The 19,010-nt window shown below is 49.6% G+C and overlaps 1 protein-coding gene across 1 annotated transcript; it reads right to left on the bottom strand.

Moving 5' to 3' along the window:
• Positions 1–745: 745 nt before the first annotated feature.
• TAGLN3 (transgelin 3) lies at positions 746–14,240 on the bottom strand. The gene is made up of 4 exons (XM_025874036.2): positions 13,882–14,240; positions 12,554–12,728; positions 2,738–2,840; positions 746–1,230 (listed from the first exon to the last, which is right to left on the bottom strand). The coding sequence occupies exons 1-4, from the start codon at positions 14,059–14,061 to the stop codon at positions 1,089–1,091; spliced, it is 600 nt and encodes a 199-aa protein (XP_025729821.1). The 5' UTR covers positions 14,062–14,240; the 3' UTR covers positions 746–1,088.
• Positions 14,241–19,010: the final 4,770 nt, after the last annotated feature.

The following is a 19,010-nucleotide window of genomic DNA, read 5'->3' as shown; positions in this document are numbered from 1 at the left end:
TCTAAGTGAGTGTAAGGGAGCAATCAACATTGCCTCTAACTCCTGGCTTCTGAAGAAACAGTAGGGGGGCGCCTGGGTGGCTCAGTCGCTTAAGCATCTGACTCTTAATTTCGCCTCGGGTCGTGATCTCAGGGTTGCGGGATCGAGTCCCGTTTCTGGCTCCTCGCTCAGCGCAGAGTCTGCTTCTCCCTTTCCCTCTGCTCCTCCCCCTGCTGTCTCTCTCTCAAATAAATAAAATCTTTAAAAAAAAAAAAAAAACCTGTATAAATGTGGGCAGCAGAGCCAGGGTCTGGCCTGCAGGGGGAAGATTATTGGTACAGAAGTGACAACAGCTCTTTCCTTCAACGGTCACCCATCCATTTGATAAAACCACCCATCCAGCAAATACTTCCTGGGTTTCCAGATGAGAGTCTCTTAAGAACTGGGGTTTTGGTTTCCTCATTCCCGCATCTCCCCCGACCCCCAGTCTAGCATCATAAGCACAAGGAAAGAACTTTGACCCAGGGGATCGATCAAAGAGCTTGTTCTTGAATTCATGGCTGTAGGCTGGCCGAGTGGGCAAAACTATTCCTACACTTCTGCTGCCATTGCTGGGATAAACAACACAACCTTCTTAGGGCTTCCTCGAAGCTCACCTATATCTCTCCATCTACAGCTTCGGCTCTATTCCATCCTGCTGGCCTGGTGAGCGAATGGAAAGCCAGCCCTGCAAGCCAAGACCCTGCCACAAAGAACGAAGTTTACGTTTGAAGCCACAAGACTAATTTGTTTATTAGGTGTGTTCTAATACGTTGAGGAGGGGGCATTTTTGGCAAATAAATAAATAAATAATCCGACAAAAGGCCGTGACTTTGGGGCCAAGGAGGAGCTCGGGAAGAGGAGGCGGAGTCTTTGCATAGTTCTAAACGAACGCAAGGTGGCAGCAGTGGGCAACGCGGGTTCGCAGCGGAAATGCAGCACTTGCAAAAACCAGAAACGGGAGGCTTTGAGAAAGAGGAGAAGGTCAGAAGGTGACTAACTATTTCTTTATCACAGAGACCGTGGTGTGGAACATTCGTCCTCTCTCCTGGGAGGCGGGAGGCGGCATGTCACATGATCTGCCTGGGCATCCCGTACCCCGTCATGCCCGCCTGGGAGGCCCCCTTGTTGCTGCCCATCTGCAGGCCGATGACGTTCTGTCCCTGGCGAAGCTGCTCCTCTGAAAATCCTCTCCGATTCTGCTGAGCTTTCCTGGGCAGAGGAAGTGAGGGGGAATAAAGTCATTCTGACAGTTTTCAAACCCTTCCCAAGACATGCAGTTAGAATGGCTCTCCGGGGGGGGGGGGGGGGGGCTACCAGATAGAACACAAGGTCATCAAATAGAATAGTAGGCCCTGTACTGAGCTACAGTACTGATAGGAACTATGATCCTACCCTGAGCTATGGCCCTACTCTGAGCTATGGCCTGACCCTGAGCCATAGCCCTACCGTGATGAGCCCTACCCTGAGCTATGATCCTATCATAAGCTATGGCCCTACCCTGATCTATAGTCCCACCCTGGGCTATGTTCCTACCCTGGGCTATGGTCCTATCATGAGCTACAGCCCTACTCCAAGTAGGCTGCTCCATGATACATGAGCTCTCTACTCCTTAGAACCCAGATGATTTTTCAGAATTTCCATGAAAGAATCAGTGGGTCCTCTCTGAGGACTTCACTCTCAGACAACTTTCTTATCACCCACTCTCTCAGAGTTACCTCAAGCCCTTGTGAAAATTACAAACAGCCCTTCTTACAAAGCAGGTCATTAATCCCAATCCACCTTTCCCTGTGTAGGGCCAAGTATTAATGTTCCTGTTTTAGAGCTACAGGACCTAGGAGTCAAGGAGGAAACATTTTCTTCCTTGCCAGAGGTCAGCAAGCTGCAGTAAAGAGCCAGATAGTAAGTAATTTTGCTTTTGTGGGTCATATAAACCATGGTATGTCACTAACAAAGCTGGGACTAAAACCAGAGTTTCAACTGGCCAATATCTAGGAAGTTTTCGGACCAGGTTCATTTAAACTGGTACCTTTTTATAACAGCTAGAAGAAGAAAGAGGGATTAGGGAAATGAAGGGTCAATTATCTGCTACAAAGTGCTCTTTTGTCTTCATTGCCCACAGAGCTCTTGGGTTGAGTTCATGATCCCTTCCTTCCCCCAACCCATGAAAACAGCAGCAACAACAACAACAAAATAAATCCTTTACTGACATGACCACATAAGACATTATCCAGACCAGGCCACTTTTGGAAGTGAAAGTGACCGTTATCAATAAATTCACTGGGACAACAGGCATGAACCAGGACATATTTTCTCTTCATTGAGTGCAAGAATAGATAAATGAGTTGACTTAGGGCTTCTTAGATCAGAATAAAACCAAGTTCAGACCTCAAGCCACCTTCCTGAGAAAAGCCAGCCAAGTCCCGCTCAGCCTCTAGAGAAGGAGCATGGCCAGAGCTGGAGGGTCCAGGTATCTAGCAGGGAACACTCAACCAGGTTCGCTGTGGGTGGGTGGGCTGCTGGCCTCATGGCAGCATAGCTCTTTCTTTGCTCTCAGCAATCAGCTGTGGGGCCAGGAGTGCCCCCCGCCAGCCCCCTACAGCACTTGCTCCTAAGGGCTTTGTGTGGAAATGGCCTCTGGGGTTTCAGATGCTCTGGTAAAATCCTCCTCTGCTGGGGGGGCGGGGAGGGGGACGGGGAGGCGGGAAGGGTTACTTACCTGTGAAACCAGGATGGCTCTCCCCTGTAACAGCCGTCATCCTTGGTCACCGCAACACTGCCGAGAGCCATCAGAGTCCTCTGCACGGCCGCCATGTCCTTCCCTGCAAGCCAACAGAGAAATGAAAGCCAAGCCTGTGTCAGGGCCGAGGAATCTGGAAGGATGGGGCTGGCCCTCTGGGAAGGAAGTTCTGATAAGAGGCTGTAGGCGATCCCATCCTAGGCGGAGGGATGGCAAATACTTCTCAAAGCCCTGAAGATAACTGTAGCAAAACTTCCTAGAAAGGAACCAAAAAATCACCTGCTTACTCTCTATATGACTTGCCCAGTTTCTCATCCTTTCATAGTTGCTGTATGAAGAAAACATTCTAAACACCTATCCGCTCAGATACAGGTAAATCCCTGCCCTGGGCAGAGGCCCTCGTGTCAGTGGGTTCTAGAGGCTGTGGCAAGGGGACATCCTGTGGCTAGGCTTGCGAGCTGGTCTGCAGATGAGGATTTTCCTCAGGAGTGGGGGGAGGGGTAGGAAGCTAGAAAGAAGTTGTTTTGGATGGATTAAGTGCACCAAACCCCAGCTGGCTCCTCTCTTTTACTTTCTCTGGGTTAAAAGGATCTAAAATCACCCATTGTGCATCCAACTGAGTACTCACTTGGCTCTCTGGGCTGGAGACATGCACATGAAGGAAAGCAAATCAACATAGAAAGCGCTCAATGCGACACAAATGAGAGGCCCTTTATTCTGTGCAGCTTGGAAGGAGCTAAATGGAGATAAAAAATAGCTGGTTTGTGGGGCGTGTGTCCGTGTGTGTGTGTGGGAGAGAGGTGTGTGTGTGGTGTGCCCCTTCCACAGTGGGAGGGGGAGCACTGTTACCTGAGGGGCCCAGTGACCGTGAACCCTCAGAGAAGGCCATTGGACCCTACCAGTCAGCCTGTTCCTCCCATCTCTTCTCCTCTCCTCCCTTGCGTCTGACTGCCAGGCCCTGGACTGGGAAAGGATGCCCCTGTGCCGTTTGCCCTGACTTAGAACCAGATCCATGCAGGGCACAAGTGGGAAGAGCAAAGCTCAAGGCTCAGGTTTAGGAAGGAGAGCGGCGTTCAGCGGGGTGGGGGGGGTGTAAAGCTATGAAAGCTAAAGGCCAATACTAAAAGGCCCTCTTTGGGGGCACCTGGGGGGCTCAGTCGGTGAAGCGCCTGATGCTTGGTTTCGGTCGTGATCTCAGGCTTTGCACTCAGCGGGGAGTCGGCTTGAGATTCTCTACCTCTGCTCCTCCCTCCATTCATGTGTGCTTTCACTCTCAAATAAATAAATCAATCTTAAAAAAAAAAAGGCCCTCTTTGCACAGAGTGAGCCATCTGTGGTCTTTCCGTCAGGGCTGTTGCAGCTCAGTCACTGGGGAATACAGAATTACAGGAGAAAGGCAGATGGAAAGCAAGGCCGCAGTAGAACGCTGATCAACTAAACCATTAAGGCCCACAGAGGAAGTCCAGTTCAGGATGCCCATCTATTCAATGTGGAGAGAGAGAGAGACAGCAGATCCTCCTTCCTTCACTTTTCTTCTCCACTCCATGAACCACAGGACGATTTCTGGGGTCCTGAGGCCAGGTGCGGTTGGCAGGCCGCTGCGGGAGGCAGGGACGTCAGAGGAGAGTCCCCGGGTGCAAGGAGCAGCTGGGGGGAGGGCAGGTCAGAGTGTGTGGGCAGCAGATGGGCGGAGGAGGGCCCAGGAATAGTGAGATGCAAGAGCAAGTCCAGAGGTGGTTGTGAGAATGACTTCTCTCCATAGATAAAAAGCTTTTCTGTAATTGTCACCGTGTAATGTGATCCTTTTTTCGGGGGCGGGGGGGGGGAATAGAGCTGTAGTTATGATATTCTGAAGGCCCACTCTGGAAAGAGAAAGGGAGAGGGTCTGCTCTTAAGTAGTGAGCCATTAAAGAGAGCCTAGAACAATGATGAAGCGCAGGGAGGTTTAGGAAGGTTTGGGTACACCACTCAGCTCTGCTCATACAAGGAGCACTCAGGAAGTCTGTTTCTGCTGGCTGGAAGGAGCGGGTCTGGTAAGCCCAGGGGCTGGAGGTGCCCAGCAAGTCAGCCACAGATACCACCCACAGCCATGGGCACAGCGGCGGGCTGTTAGAACACAGACCCAGCCTCCTTCAGAAGTGGCTAGCTGCTGCGCATACTGCATGGACCCAGGCAGGAAGGAGGGGACAACGTTGGGGGCAAGGGTCAGAGAGCCAGGAACCCACCTACCCTCATCCTGGAGAGTGGGAAAGGGAGCCACAACATAATCAGGGGCAGAAGAAGCTAGGGAAGGAGGCTGTTTTTGACCGGAACACATTGGAGAAGTTTTTCTTAAGAAAGGTCCCAAGGCAACAGATTTGATATAAATTAGAGGCTAGACACTTTATTATACATGACATCAACCCAGTGGAATTGATATTACTGCCTGCAGTGGAGGGATGGGAAAACTAATTCAGGGAGATTAATGAGCGTGCCCAGAGTCCCTCAGCAAGTAAACCAGAGCCTGGCTGTAGCTCAGGTGTCAAAATGCAAAGCCCACAAACAGTCCACTAGGGCCACCATCTCCCAGGGGTCCCCATCGCAGGCTGTTTGGGGTGCCCCGTTCCTTGGTGATCAGAGATGATCCGAAGGGGTGGCAGTAGCAGCTTCAGTGCCAGGCAGGAGGGAACGCACTGGGGGGACAAAGCTGGGTCATGGTCCTTGGTCCCCATTAGTTCAAGGGTACCAACCCCAAGGGCCATAAAGTCTTTGAGAGTTTTTGTCTGGAATAGTTTCTCCAGGCCTCCACCCAAATGAGGTTAAAGCAGGAGGAAGAGTTGGGGCCTAGAGTCCCCCATCAGCATGCCAATCAAGTTCAACATTGCCAAGATTCTGAGTAACACTATGAGCAGAAATCTGCCTCTCTAACTTGTCTAGCTTGCTTTCCTATCATGTCTAGTTAGCTTTCTAACAGACGTCCCTAACAGACTCCCAGATTGATGGAATGGCATGAGGGCCTTTTTCTAGCCTCCTGTTTCTTTATCAGTTCAGAATTCCAGATCACATGTTGCTGGAGGGAGGGGGCCATTTGCAGAGGCTGACTTCTGTAACGGGGGGTCACATACTCAATGTCTAGAGGAGCAGTGAGGTTAAGGAGCATCTGTGAATCTTGTCACCACCTGCCTAGAGCACGGCACTTCAGAACGAGGTTTCCCAAGCCTCTTGGACTATTTATGGGATGCTGTGGGGGAGATCTCTTCAAAAATATGAATTTTGGGATGGCTGGTGGCTCAGTCGGTTAATCGTCTGCCTTCAGCTCAGGTCATGATCCCAGGGTTCTGGGATCGAGTCCCGCATCGGGCTCCCCGCTCAGCGGGAATCCTGCTTCTCCCTTTGCCTGCTTCTCCCTCTGCTTGCTACTCCCCAGCTTGTGAGCTCAGTCTCTCTCTCTCTGGAAAATAAATTAAAAAATCTTAAAAATATATATATGAATTTTGACATCATTCCCCTGAGAGACGGAGTCAGCAGGCCTGGGGGGAGGCCTGGAAGTTCATATTTTTAATAAGTTCCCCAGGTAATTTACACCATTAGGCAAGTCTGAGAAACATGATGACCCTCAAACTAGACTGATCCTCAGAAATATCTGAGAATCTTAAAAATTCAGATCCTGGAGCAATCTCCTGGGATGATTCTGATATAGCCAGATGGATAGGCACCACTGCTCCAGCACTTTGGTTTTTCACTTTTTAAAAACATCGCAATGTCTGGCACATGGTAAGTTACTATGTAATATTCCTTAAGCAATAACTCCTCCCTTCAGAGCTATCTTCCCCAAAATCAAATGGTAAAGTCAATAATTAGAAGGGCTCTGATCCAAGTCAGGAGCCAGCTCAGAATCCTGGCAGCGTGGAATCTCTTTGCTCCCTGAAAGCTACCCCTAGATATTTTGGCAAGACAGCTTGAAAACCACTGCTGAAGGCTTTTCTTCCAAGAAAAAAAAAAAAGAAGAAGAACGGTCCTGAAAGAAGTACCAACTAGAGGGAAGTGCTGGGAATTTTCTAGATGCTGAGTCCTTGGTGGTGACCTAAAAATGAGACCACTGGCCATTAAAATGAGAAGCGACACAGGGAATAGGAGGTGCCAAATGTCCATAAATACCTCAGCATTTTGATCAGGTGACCCAGACTCTTATGGGAGGGGCTGATATTAGACTTGCAATTGTGGGAAACAAGACAGTGGTGTAGTACAGTAGCTTCCCTTGTCTCACCTGGCAAACCTTTTCTCAGAGTGTGCCCTCTTTGCTGCATTATCACTGAGCAGGGTTTTCCCAAGCACTCCAAACTATGAAATGATGACCTCTGGGGGGTGGGGCCAAGGGTTCTGTATTGTCAGGTCCCTGCCCCCACAACCGGGACTTTTTTTTTTTTTTTTTTTAAGTAGATAGGCTCCATGCCCAGCGTGGAGCCCCATGTAGGGCTTGAACTCAGGACGCTGAGATCAAGACCTGAGCTGAGATCAAGAGTCGGATGTTTAACTGAGCCACCCAGGCATCCCACCACCAGGAATCCTTAATACCCATGAAGTTTGAGTGCTATTACCATAAGGATACTTCAACAGGGATTTTGTTCTCTTGAATTTTTTTTGTTGTTGTTGCTTTCATGATATCTTGTGCATGTCTTTGGGAAGAAAAAATAATTGGAAGGGTAAAAGGGAAATAAAAAAGACCAGAGAAAGGTCATTTGGGCGGGTAAAGTCAGACTGGACACTCTACTTTTAATACTAAAAGGTTTTTACAGTTTATAGTCCAAACTCTTTGCTTCAGAGCTACTTCCATTTTTTTTTTTTTTAATCAGTCTTGACTCATCTTTGTTATTTCTGGAATACTGACCTTTTTCCTTTTTCTGGAACCATTTCTTTTTTCCCTGAGTGATAACTTAGGCATGACCCCAATTCTCTACTCAAGGTAGAGGAACTATTGCTAGTCAAAGGAGAAATGTCAGAGAATAGATTGGGCTTGCTCTGTGGGTTTTATGAATTTTTGTTGCTTGCCTTCCTGGAGACACTGTCAGGCAGTGGTTCTCAAAGTGGGGTTCCCAGACCAGCCAAAGCAGCGTCATGTATGAATTGGTAAGAAATGCACATTCCCGGGTCCTACCCCAGATTTAACACCTCAGAAGCTCTGGGGCTGTGTTTTCCTAAGCCTGCCGGGTGATTCTGCTGTACACTGGAGGCTGGGAACCGCTGCTGAGGGAAAAACCTGCCAACCACAATCACGAGCAGGCAGCGCTTGAGGTTGCTCTGACAGGAAAGGAGGCTGCACGCAGCAGGCATGTGTGGTGACTCAAGTCACTCCAGGTACCTCACAAGATCCCAAAATGTCTCTCAAGTTGGGCGAAATGTTTCTTTGCTCTTGCGGTTAAGGAGTGACACACACAGCGGCACCTCCCCGGAGAATATATTTGGACCTCTCTGGTACTCCACCCCCAGTGGGAACCACACTCCTGCCTAACTCCCAGTCATCACGGAAGGGGAACAGGGAGGCAGGGTGAAACCACGTGTCCAGGATCCCTGTCAGTAGGACTACTGAGAGAAGTCATCCGACTAGACCGATCTTTGAGTCTCGCCTGCTCTGGCATTCTAGAATTCTACCTGCCTAATAACGCTTGCTCACCATGTGGTGACGCCAAGGAACCAAAAGGTTAGTTGCTGGCAGGCTTGTGGTAGGGGAAAGAAGCCAACATTTATTACGAGTCTGCTAGCCAGGCATTGTGCTAGGCATTGTACACGTTTAGTCCTTACAAGAACCCTCTGAGGAAGGCACTAGACCTATTTATAGAGAAGGAAACCGAGGCTCTCAGAAGCCAAACATCTGAACAAGTTCACGAAGCTGGGATGTAGCTAAATAGTTTTAACCCATCTACCTGACTCCAGACTCATGCTCCTTCCACTGAACCAAGACCTCCTGGGTCTGGAATTGGCAAAGCGACATATTGCAGGGAAAGACGTCAAGAGGGTAATGACCACGAGCTAGAAAAAAGTCAAAAAGGGGGCGTGCAAAGGCGGTCCCTCTGTGCTGGAGAATGGCTGATTCAGTGAAGACACCACCCATGACAGAAGGCAAATGTCATCCAGGCAACCCTACCGGCTTCTGCATGAAACCATTCATGAAGTCCACCTGTTCCAAGACAGAATGTGTGCCTTTCCAGCCTGCTCCTCCCGCCTTCATTATCCGTGTGTCCTACAGCAGGACAGGCGAATGACAACAGTAGTTTTCACACTATACATTGCGCTCTACGATTGCCAGCCACTACGCTAAGCACTTCTGACCCATCCTCCCATTCCGTCCCCATGTCAAGCCCATAAAATAGACACTAATACCCCTTTTTCCAGTTGAGAAAACCGAAGCTTAGAAAAGTTAACTGATAGGTGGTGGAGTAGAGGTGTGAACTAGGCAGTCTAATTTCTGACCCAGAAATCTGCATTCTACTAGCTTCCAGTAGAAGTAGGTAAGTTTTCTTTGCGTCTTTCTGACCCGCACATTCCCTAGCTCTCACGTGTTCTCTCTCATTCTCTGTCTCTGTCTCTCTCTCACACACAAACACACACACCTCCTTTTCCTGCTCCTCGCTTTTCTCCTTCCCACTTTCTCTCCACAGGAAAGACGCTGATGTCGAACCTCCGGTATGTTCTCCTGAGTCACAGACAGCTGAGACAGCCCCACTCCTGCCCCTTCCGGGTACCCATGGCAAAGCCAGAACCTGCCAAGCATTGACCTTCCATCATCCAAGAGAAGGACTTCTCCAGTCCTCTAAGCGGCCCTCCGCCCTCGTTTCTTCCCCAGCCCTGAGAGGGATTGCTCGGCCCCAGCTTCCTCCCAGAGGACCTTTGTCTCTAATATCCCTGTGGTTGGGTTGTTTTCTGGGCCATTTAGCCCTGGGTTCCTTTTCAAAGCCCTGAACCGTTTATTCTGGTAGCTAGCTCCCAAGTCCATTGCAAACATTTCACTGTGCATCTAAAAGGGGCTTCAGGACAATGGGTCCATCCAGGGCCTCTGCCTCTCTAAAAAATGGAACCCTAAGTGAGAAGGCACTTGGCAAGCCGGGGCTCCTGCAGCTTTATTCATCCACAACATCAGAGCCACATGGAGTCACTGGGCACCCATGGGCAACAGACCACTACTGGGAAGATGCCAAGCAGGGAAGCTGGGGGGCAGGGGGCAGAGAGCTGTTGAGCATAAAATGCCTGCAGAGGAGGAAGAGAAGTCCCCAGACGAGGAGGACTGGACCGGTGGCAGCCACAGCCTCCACACCCACAGTGCGTGGAATCCGGAGTGAATGGCAATAAACTGAAAACCACAGCCGGCACAGTGGGGACAATGTGGCAGGAAGCTAAGCAAATGGCTAATTCAATAGCTGTATATGTAAACAGGTACACGCAGACACATGCCAACCCTGCCTGGTGGCGTCCCTTTGATTCCAGCTTGCTCCTCCCCAAACAGGAGCGACAGCAGGCTCTGGCAGAAAGGACCCAGCCTCCTCCCTCGGTCCTTGCTGCTGTACTGCGGGTCTCACCCTGGCCTTGCTCCAGGCCCGCTTGGCCCCTCCCTTCTCTGCCCAAAGCCACCCGCCATCCCACCGCTCGCCCTGCTGTACGGTAACCAGCTCCGGCCTGAGCCTCAGTCGGTGATCCCGAGCATCCCCTCTAACGCTTCGAAAGACTCTTCCTGAACCTCAGTGCTCAGTCTCCCATGGAGGGGGCCACCGGAGGCCATTTGGACACCCCTAAGCATCCACTTTGCTATTGTCAACCATGGCTACCTAAACCAGGTCCATCACAACACCCTTGGAGCGAGTCCCCTTCTTTTCCTTTCAAGCTTCATACTTCCGTCCCCCCCACCCCACCCCAGGGATGAGACTCCTCGGTGTCTGTCTCATTTCCTGTTTTCTAGGAGCATTAACCCGGCCTGGAGCCCGCCTGTCCACTCCCCTACCTCGGGCTACCACAGTCAGTCTCACTCCTGCTTTTTGACCCCCCTTTCCCTTAAGAAGTATGAACATACAGGGCTGGGGCAGGTGGTGTAGACGTCCCCCTGCTCTGTCAATCAGGGACCACTGCTCCCTCCACCCCTCCTCTTCACTGCCAGCCCCTCCGGGATATAAAGTTTACCTGCGTGGTCTTTGATAAACGTGGAAAGGCAAATAGAATAGCCTCAGTCACGTAAAGACAGGGAAGCACACTCGGGGTCCCCATCTCTCACTTTCTTCCTCTTCCTACTTTCTGTACTTGGGGAGGGGCTCACCCTTCTATTCACAAGAAACCCCCAGTGCAGGAGCTCCATCCTTCTGCCCCACACAGCCCTGACTCCTCCTCCTTATCTTCATCCTCCTCAGTCACAGTTAGGACTCAACAGCCCGCTCCTGGTGTAGGTAAAGGAGACAGGCCTCCTGGTCAGAGCGTGGCATGGCACGTTAGTTGAGGCCCTATTCTCCAGCATCAGAGAGTTCAGGTTTGAGCCCCGGCTCTGCTGCTAGTTACCGGCCATACGATGTAACAAGTAATTATGGGCAAGCCTCAGCATCGTCTTCTATGAAATGGGAAAATTAATAACACCTCATAGAATTGTAGGAGAATTGACTGGCATTACACAGTAAAGTCCTTGCACCATGCTTCCTAAATGGAAAACTATCCATAAGCAGTGGCTATCTTTATTAGCTGGGAAAATCATCCCAGTTTTGATCTAAAGAGCAGAAACCAAGCCTCAGCTGTGACATCCATGAGGATGTGGAGGTAAGTATCCATGAAGTCCCGTGGCCTGACCCGAAGGACTGGATATCTGAATTTCTCAGTAATGGCAAAACACAGGTAACCTGACCGGGGTCTTAGGATTTTAATAACTCGCATGAGAAGGAAACAGGAAATGCCACTTCCCTGGGTGTCCTATTGGTTGGACCACTGATAACAGCCAGGGCCAGCGACCATGAGGCTGCAGAGCCGGCCTGGAGGCCCGCTTGAGCTGTTCTGTATCTCCAGAGCCTGGCCGGCTTCACGTGGAACAGTTGCACGGAGGGCCACACACACATTTGGGCTCGAGGGGCACACTAGGCCCTATGCCCATGGGTCCCAAATTCTTGGGCAGTGTCTCCAGTCACATCATTTGCCCTAATAACGCTGGATTGTTAAATACGTCCAGAAATGGGATTTGATTTTTATGCCTCATAACACGTCTTAAGTCACAAATGTGAAAGAAAAGATCACGTGTCCCACTTTCTGAGCGGAATACATATCTGGAAGGTAGAGTCCCCAAGCCCTCCAAAAATAGACCTTTTGGTCGGGGTGCTCATGATTTCTCAGATTGAATGACACAACGGCGCCCGGCGGCTTTGTCCGTAAGCCCTGCCGCTGGTGAGTCAGAAGCAGGCTTACCACCCCCCTTCTCCTCCAGTAGCTACCATTTGTTCGGCAAGAGTTACGTGGTGGGAGGGGGGTAGCAGGAATAAAAGACATCCATGTAACCATTCTAGCTTCCTCTCCGCGGAGGCCTCTGTTTTCCACGCTAGTTTGCTGAGGTCCCTGCCATGTCCTCAGGGTGTGCGTTCCCTCAGAGGAGGAGACCCTTTTCAATAGAATATCACAAAGGGGTAGGCTAACAGTACCTCTGGGTCACGGTGGATAATGCCCCCCCCCCCCCCCCCCCCCCCCCCCGCCCCCAGGGGCACACACAGGCCCGGGGAAGAACATGGCGAGCAGGTTTCACAAAGAGATGGGCAAAGTGGAGAGGGTGGAGGATGCAGTCCCAAAGGCCCGAGGGCTGTTTACCTTCCCATAGATCCACCGTCTGAAAAATGTCAGTGGTCCTGACGCCGTAGATCTCTGCAGCTTTTAGGAACTGAGAGATTTGCTCCATCTGCTTAAAAGCCATCTTTGACTCAGAGATCTTGGGAATGGGCTCCTGTCCTGGTGGGTATAAACTGTTTATCAGCTTGCACAGGACCTGCAGGGAGAAAGGGGAGATAAAAATCAATGTTTCCCTTTGTATTTACCCATCACGGATGCAAAGTGAATCCAGGCCCTACAGGGCGCAGCTTACAGGTTTGGGCAGAGGCAAGTCTTGCGCCCTAGGAAGGCGCTGGCTCCGGGCTGGGTAGCCAGGTTCCCACGCCAAATCCCAAAGACCCAGGTGGCCTCACTCCCAGGGCTGCTCCCCACTGCAGTGGGGCCTGCAGCCTAGGAATCCCCTTCCCTCCTTGCTCTGTGCTTCCTTTCTCTGGGGTCAGGGTGCGGGAAGAATGTTTACAAATAGGGAACAATGTGTGGTGATGAGGCCGTGATTGCAGACTTTCAAGTGAGGGAAGGGAGGTCCAATAATAGGATCTAATATTATATCTTCTATCAAAAGGCAGATCAGAATCAGCCTTCAATAATTCATCCCATATGTGCCAACAATGTATGAAAGAACTGAACCAGGTACCGTCCTCCTAGATGCCCGTAACCCAAGTCCTGGGCAACCCAACAGAAGTGGGGAGTAGCTGTTACGTAACAGTAAATCACAGCCTGGGGAAAACATGGGCTGGTGCGAATCAGCAGTCCCCAACCCCCAAACGCACCGCACCAGAGCCTCTACTCAGAAAAGCAGCTCTCAAATAAGGATTCGCTTCAGTTCCTTGAGAACCCGTGCCTTCAACAGACATTCAGCACCCCCAGGCAGCAGGGCTCCGGGAAGGAAGGGAAGGATGGCCAAGTGCTTAGTTGTCCTGACTCCTTCCTTTGTTGTACTTTGTAACTAACCCATTCCCGGGGGGAAGGAATAACCCTGGAAGAGCTGAGGGGCCAACAGGTTGGAGAAATGGAAGGGAAATCCTTATCTCTATTCCCACGGGGAAAAAAAGCAAAAAACCTTCTAATTTGGCAACAACTTAAGAGGGAGCTGCCATGTCTCGGGTGGGTGGAGAATCCTTTAAGCCAGCTAGGGAATTGTGCGGGGAGTCCAGATCTTCAACCTGGAGAAATAAAGGCATGCCTATGCCCACCCCGCCAGGCACAGAGCTTGGCAGCCGCAGCTCCTCCCGCAGCCTGGCGTTGGAAGAGAAAGCCCTGGAGGGCTTCCCAGCCCGCCGCCCCAGCAACCAAGACCGCCCTGGCCTTACCGTCCCGTCCATTAACCATTTCTGAAAATGGGCCCGGCCGGGGGGCGGGTGCTCTATGTCCTCGGCGCACTGCAGGATGATCCAGTCCACCAGCTTGTTCTCCAGGTCCGCGTCATACTTCTGCTCGATCTTTTCCTGCACCTCTCGGCTTAAGCCGTAGCTCGGGCCCCTGTTAGCCATCTCTGGAAGAGAAGAGAGGACACGCGCCGCATCCACACAATGGCAGCAGCGGCCCCGGGCTCCCTGCGAGCGGGGCTGGGACGTGCGAGGCTGGGCGGCCTGGCCCCGCAGCAGCAGCAAAGCGGGCAGAAAGCCGGGCGTGGTTTAAATCAAGGAGCCAATGAAGCCACTGGGGTTTCACCTACCAACGCGGAAGAAAAGCGCAGCCACGCGCCAGTGACTCTAGAATAAAGCCCCTGCTGGTCCAGGGGGGCCGGAACGCCCCTCTCGGTCCCGCCTATCGATGGGATGAGATGAGATGATGCGCACGGACTCACAGTCGAGGCCGAACGCCCCCCCCCACCTCCGGCAGCCGGGGGGCTGGGTGGTGGTCGTGGCTCCCCCTCTCTAGAAGCTCTTTGCAGAGGCGGGGACCCTGGGCTGGGAGAGGGCAGGTCCTTAACAGGCAGGAAAGCAGGCCGCCTTGACGTTCAGTTGCTGATTCTGCATGGCGCCTGGAAGAGTGGTACACTGACTGATTGGATTTTCTCCCGGCTGACGAGGGTCAAACGGGGGCCGTTGCTAAGAGCCCTCCAAAAAGCCGGCCCTCCCGCGTGTCACTCAAGCCCGCCGCCTCCCTCCCGCTGAGAGCTTCTTTCTGGCTGCACAATTCTTTCCCCTCCTCTGGGGGAGACGGCTGATTGTCTATCAGGCCAGCACGCAGCTGCACGGGCCTGGGGCCTGGGGCCTGAGGCCTGGGGGAGGGTCCCTTCTGTCAGCTGTCCATCTGTCGGGATTGCCAAGCCACTTTCCTTCTGCCCTGAGGTAACAGTTGTCTGGCTGGACGGGAGGGAGGGCTGAGAGCTGCAACCATTCACTTGTTCAGCTGCCCCCCAGATTCCATCCAGAAACTTCCATCCTGGTGGGAAACTGCTGTGCCTCAGTTTGACTTACCCAAAGAATGCACCTTTTTTTTTTAATGCTATTTTTAATCGAAAGATACTAGGAGCATGTTTTATCAGTTAAACAGAGCTCAGTGTCAATGCCTCCGAAACTCATGGAGCGAAAGGTTTTGATAGCTTGTGAACGTTTCATCTGTTTATTTTAGTTAAGGACCTGGCAGGCCCCACTGACATGCTACCAGTGGGAACTGAGTATTTGGTCAAACAAGACCTCAGGACAAATCAATTTAGATGTGGGTTGGCCTGAAATTTTTAAAACTGCCAAAGAGCTGGGCAATCAGCCTTCCTAGCCTGCAAGCCACTTGGGGGTAAGGTCTCATTGGTGTTGTGCAAGTCTCTGGGTACTTTTCATGAGAAAAACACCCCAAAATGTGTTCTTTTGGTTCATTCAGCAAGTATTTTTTGAGTGCGTCATTGTGGCACTACTGAGCTGGAGAGGAATCAAAGACAATTCTTTCCCCTGAGAATTGCTCAATTGACTCCGGCATATTAGATAAAACAATTCTGGTATGTGCAAAGGTAATCTTTGTCTCTATGCAAAACTGGTTGGAAGCTAGGCAGGGAATGACTCCTTAAATAATACGTGTATTGAGAGAAATCTGCTGGCTGAGGCCTGGACTAGTGGAAATGTAATCGCTTAGTAGACATGTGGGTGGTTTGCCTGAGAAAAGAGTGGTCAGTAGCTGAAGGCATAGAGAGAGAACTCTGAGACACAGAGGGTTGTAAGAGAGCCCGCTTTTAGTAGAGCGCTGGGTTTAGCAAAAGGCACAGAAAGGACGGACTAATGCAGATCTTGATGCTGTATGGGATCATCAGTTGAAGAAGCTCTAAAAGATCATCAGTTGAAGAAGCTCTAAAAGCTCCAGAACTGGGCTTGGGGAAGAGTTTAGAGAGGGAAATTGTCAGCAGAATTTTGAAAGTCACTGAGTTGCATCTTGGGTGGCAACAGTAAGGTCAATTCCAACTTGCAACTAAGGAAACAAGAGGGCCAAACAGAAGGCATGTTACTTTCTCTGTGGCTGGAATTGCTCTAAGGAAGAGGCTGGTTTGTTATATAAAGCTAGAAACAATTCTAAAAGATGTACATGTACATTTTTTTTAAGATTTTATTTATTCATCTGAGAGAGAGAGAATGAGAGAGAGAGAGAGCACGAGAGGGAAGAGGGTCAGAGGGAGAAGCAGGCTCCCCGCTGAGCAGGAAGCCCGATGTGGGACTCGACCCCGGGACTCCAGGATCATGACCTGAGCCGAAGGCAGTCGCTTAACCAACTGAGCCACCCAGGCGCCCTGTACATGTGCATTTACCTTCTTTCCTTTTCTTTCTTTTTTTCCCGTTCTTTCTTTTCTCTTTCTGTCTTTCTTTTCTCTTTTTCTTTCTCCTTTCTTCTCTTTCTTTCTTTTCTTTTTCTTTCTCTTTTTTTTTCTGTGCTTTGCAGATCATTTGTACCCAAAGATTTCTTTCCATTGTGACAAAATAGTTGGGGTGCTTCAAGTGAATGATTGAGCTCATGGTTCTGGAGAGGATACAGTGGCAGAGAGTGGGGGCCACAGCCCAGGAATAGGTTAGAAGTGTCCAGCAATCTACAGGAAGTCTTTAGAGAAAAAAATGTTTGGGGCGCCTGGGTGGCTCAGTCGGTTAAGCGTCTGCCTTCGGCTCAGGTCATGATCTCAGGGTCCTGGGATGGAGCCCCGCATTGGGCTCCCTGCTCCGCGGGAGGCCTGCTGCTCCCTCTACCACTCCCCCTGCTTGTGTTCCTGCTCTGGCTGTGTCTCTCTCTGTCAAATAAATAAATAAAATCTTAAAAAAAAAATATCTGATCCCTGGGGGAAATGGGCTCAACTCTACATTTACTGAGTGTCTACTAGTATTAGAATTAATTTTCCCGATAACTTTTTTAAAGGGCCTATGTATCTGAGTACAAAAATGCACAAGACATGGCAACATGGTCTAGAAGCAACGTTAAACTTGTAAACAATAAATACTAGCCAGGTGTCATGCTAAAAATATGCATAAGGTACTCAGGTACAATGATACCTAGAAGAAGGGGGTAGGGATTGGGGAACAGGTTTATAAATGAGATGACTTTAAGCCTCAAAAGATGAGTGGGTGTTTGTCAGGTGAACGGGGTGAAGCAGGAGGGGTTGAGAACGTCAGGAACGTGGCTGGCTGGCAAAGACAGCTTCATTAGGCGGGTGAAAATGTTCTAGTATCAACAAAGCATAGGATTAAAGAGAAGAGACATACAGGAAGAAAAATAAGACGTGGCTGTCATGAAGGCTCTAGACCATAAAGCAGTCTGCTTGCAAGTGCCCATGGTTAAATTTTCAGGAATTGTGAGAGCCAGTTGTCACTCAGCCATTATAAGCAATTAGATTATATAAACTTATAATTAAATTACAAATGTTAAATACTCAGAATGGATCACTTCCTAATTTATTTTGCTTCATTTTACTATTACAGGTACTTTTGAGGATATTATTATGTTTATTGTCTCTACATGGTGTATTTACTATTTAATGGTGTGCTACTGGCCATTTCTCCCCACCTTTGTTGTATTCAGTGACAGCGATAGCTTCAAACCACTCATTAATGAAATATTTATGCCATGGATGTTGGCAAATTTATAAATCAGGGTGTTTTTATTTTGTTTTGTTTTTCTGGAATGCTAGCTGTTAAATATTTACTGGCTTTGCCGGCCACTGGACTTATGCAAGACAATTTGAGTTTTTTATTAGGGAAAGAGAATCATCCGATTGATGTGGGTGAAGAAAAAGATGATCAGAATGACCCCAAATTTGACTTGTATAACGGGTTAATGTGGTGTCATTTATTGTAAGGGGACTCATAATCGGGAGGTCCATATGGGGGAGAGGTAACAAGGTTTGTACTTACTGCATCTGGGAGGCCCACGATCCATCCCAGTTCATTGGATAGTTGGTTTTATGGGTCTGGAGCTCAAGAGAAAAGTCTGAAATGGAGGAATGGACTTGAATCATCTGCATGCAAGTAGCGGTTAAAACTAGGAGTGTGGCGGGGCGCCTGGGTGGCTTAGTCGGTTAAGTGTCCGACTCCTGGTTTCGGCTCAGGTCATGATCTCAGTCAGGGTTGTGAGATCGGGCTCTGCACTCAGCGGGGAGTCTGCTTGAGATTCTCTCTTGCCCTCTGCCCCTCAAAAAACTAGGAGCATGGGTGTGGTTGCTTAAGGTAAGTAGCAGAAGACGGCCAAGGTCAGAATTCACCAGAAAGTTAACATTAATGCAGTGGGTAAGGAGGAGAAGCCAGCAAAGGAGCTGCCACACCCTGGTCAGAGATGCTGGGGGTAAACAATTTCAAAGCAAAGCTCCTGACCTCAGGGAGGTTGGTATATACACGAGAATCTCAAAGCGCTTAAGTTCTAGCAAAAAGGTGAAAACAGAATGCTGTTCTTGAGAGCACAGAGGTGCAAGTGAGAAATGTGTTAGAAACAGAGAGGTGGAAATGAGTTGGGAAACGGACATTTGAGATTTTTATTACTATTTTTAATTTTTTTAGTAGATGAGAGTTTTTCTGTCATCAAAACCCTGAAAGCCCAAGAAAAGGGAGAGCCCAAATGTTTGGAAGGCTAATTTCCTCAAAAGACACATTTGGTTAAAAAAGAGAAGTTGCCTGCCTTTTTCTAGGCATATTCTGTAAATGCACAAAAACATTTTTTAAATCAAACCAACTATGCATACCACATGATTACATTTCTAAATTAAACATGACTAGATGTATATATAAAGGGGATCTTTAAAAGGTGTATTTAAATTCCACCCATCTTCTTCTTTCCTTCAGGAAATAAGAGTTTCTTAGTTGTTTGGGTTTTATTTTTTAACGGTTTCAAATTTAATGAAAATTTGGCGTATTCCCTTTGGGCACTGACCCGTTGTGTGGCTGGTCATGTTCTCCCTGCCAGCTCCATGCTTTGTAAAGCTCAGCCCTGCCCAAGGCTCTTCCCCTCCTCTCCTCCACACAGAACTTTCTACTGG

This window comes from Callorhinus ursinus, unplaced genomic scaffold (assembly GCF_003265705.2).
Source record: "Callorhinus ursinus isolate GAN/ISIS: 27379988/994484 unplaced genomic scaffold, GSC_fseal_2.0 scaffold1, whole genome shotgun sequence".
Taxonomy (NCBI): Eukaryota; Metazoa; Chordata; class Mammalia; order Carnivora; family Otariidae; genus Callorhinus; species Callorhinus ursinus.
This window is presented reverse-complemented; position numbering and strand designations above follow the sequence as displayed.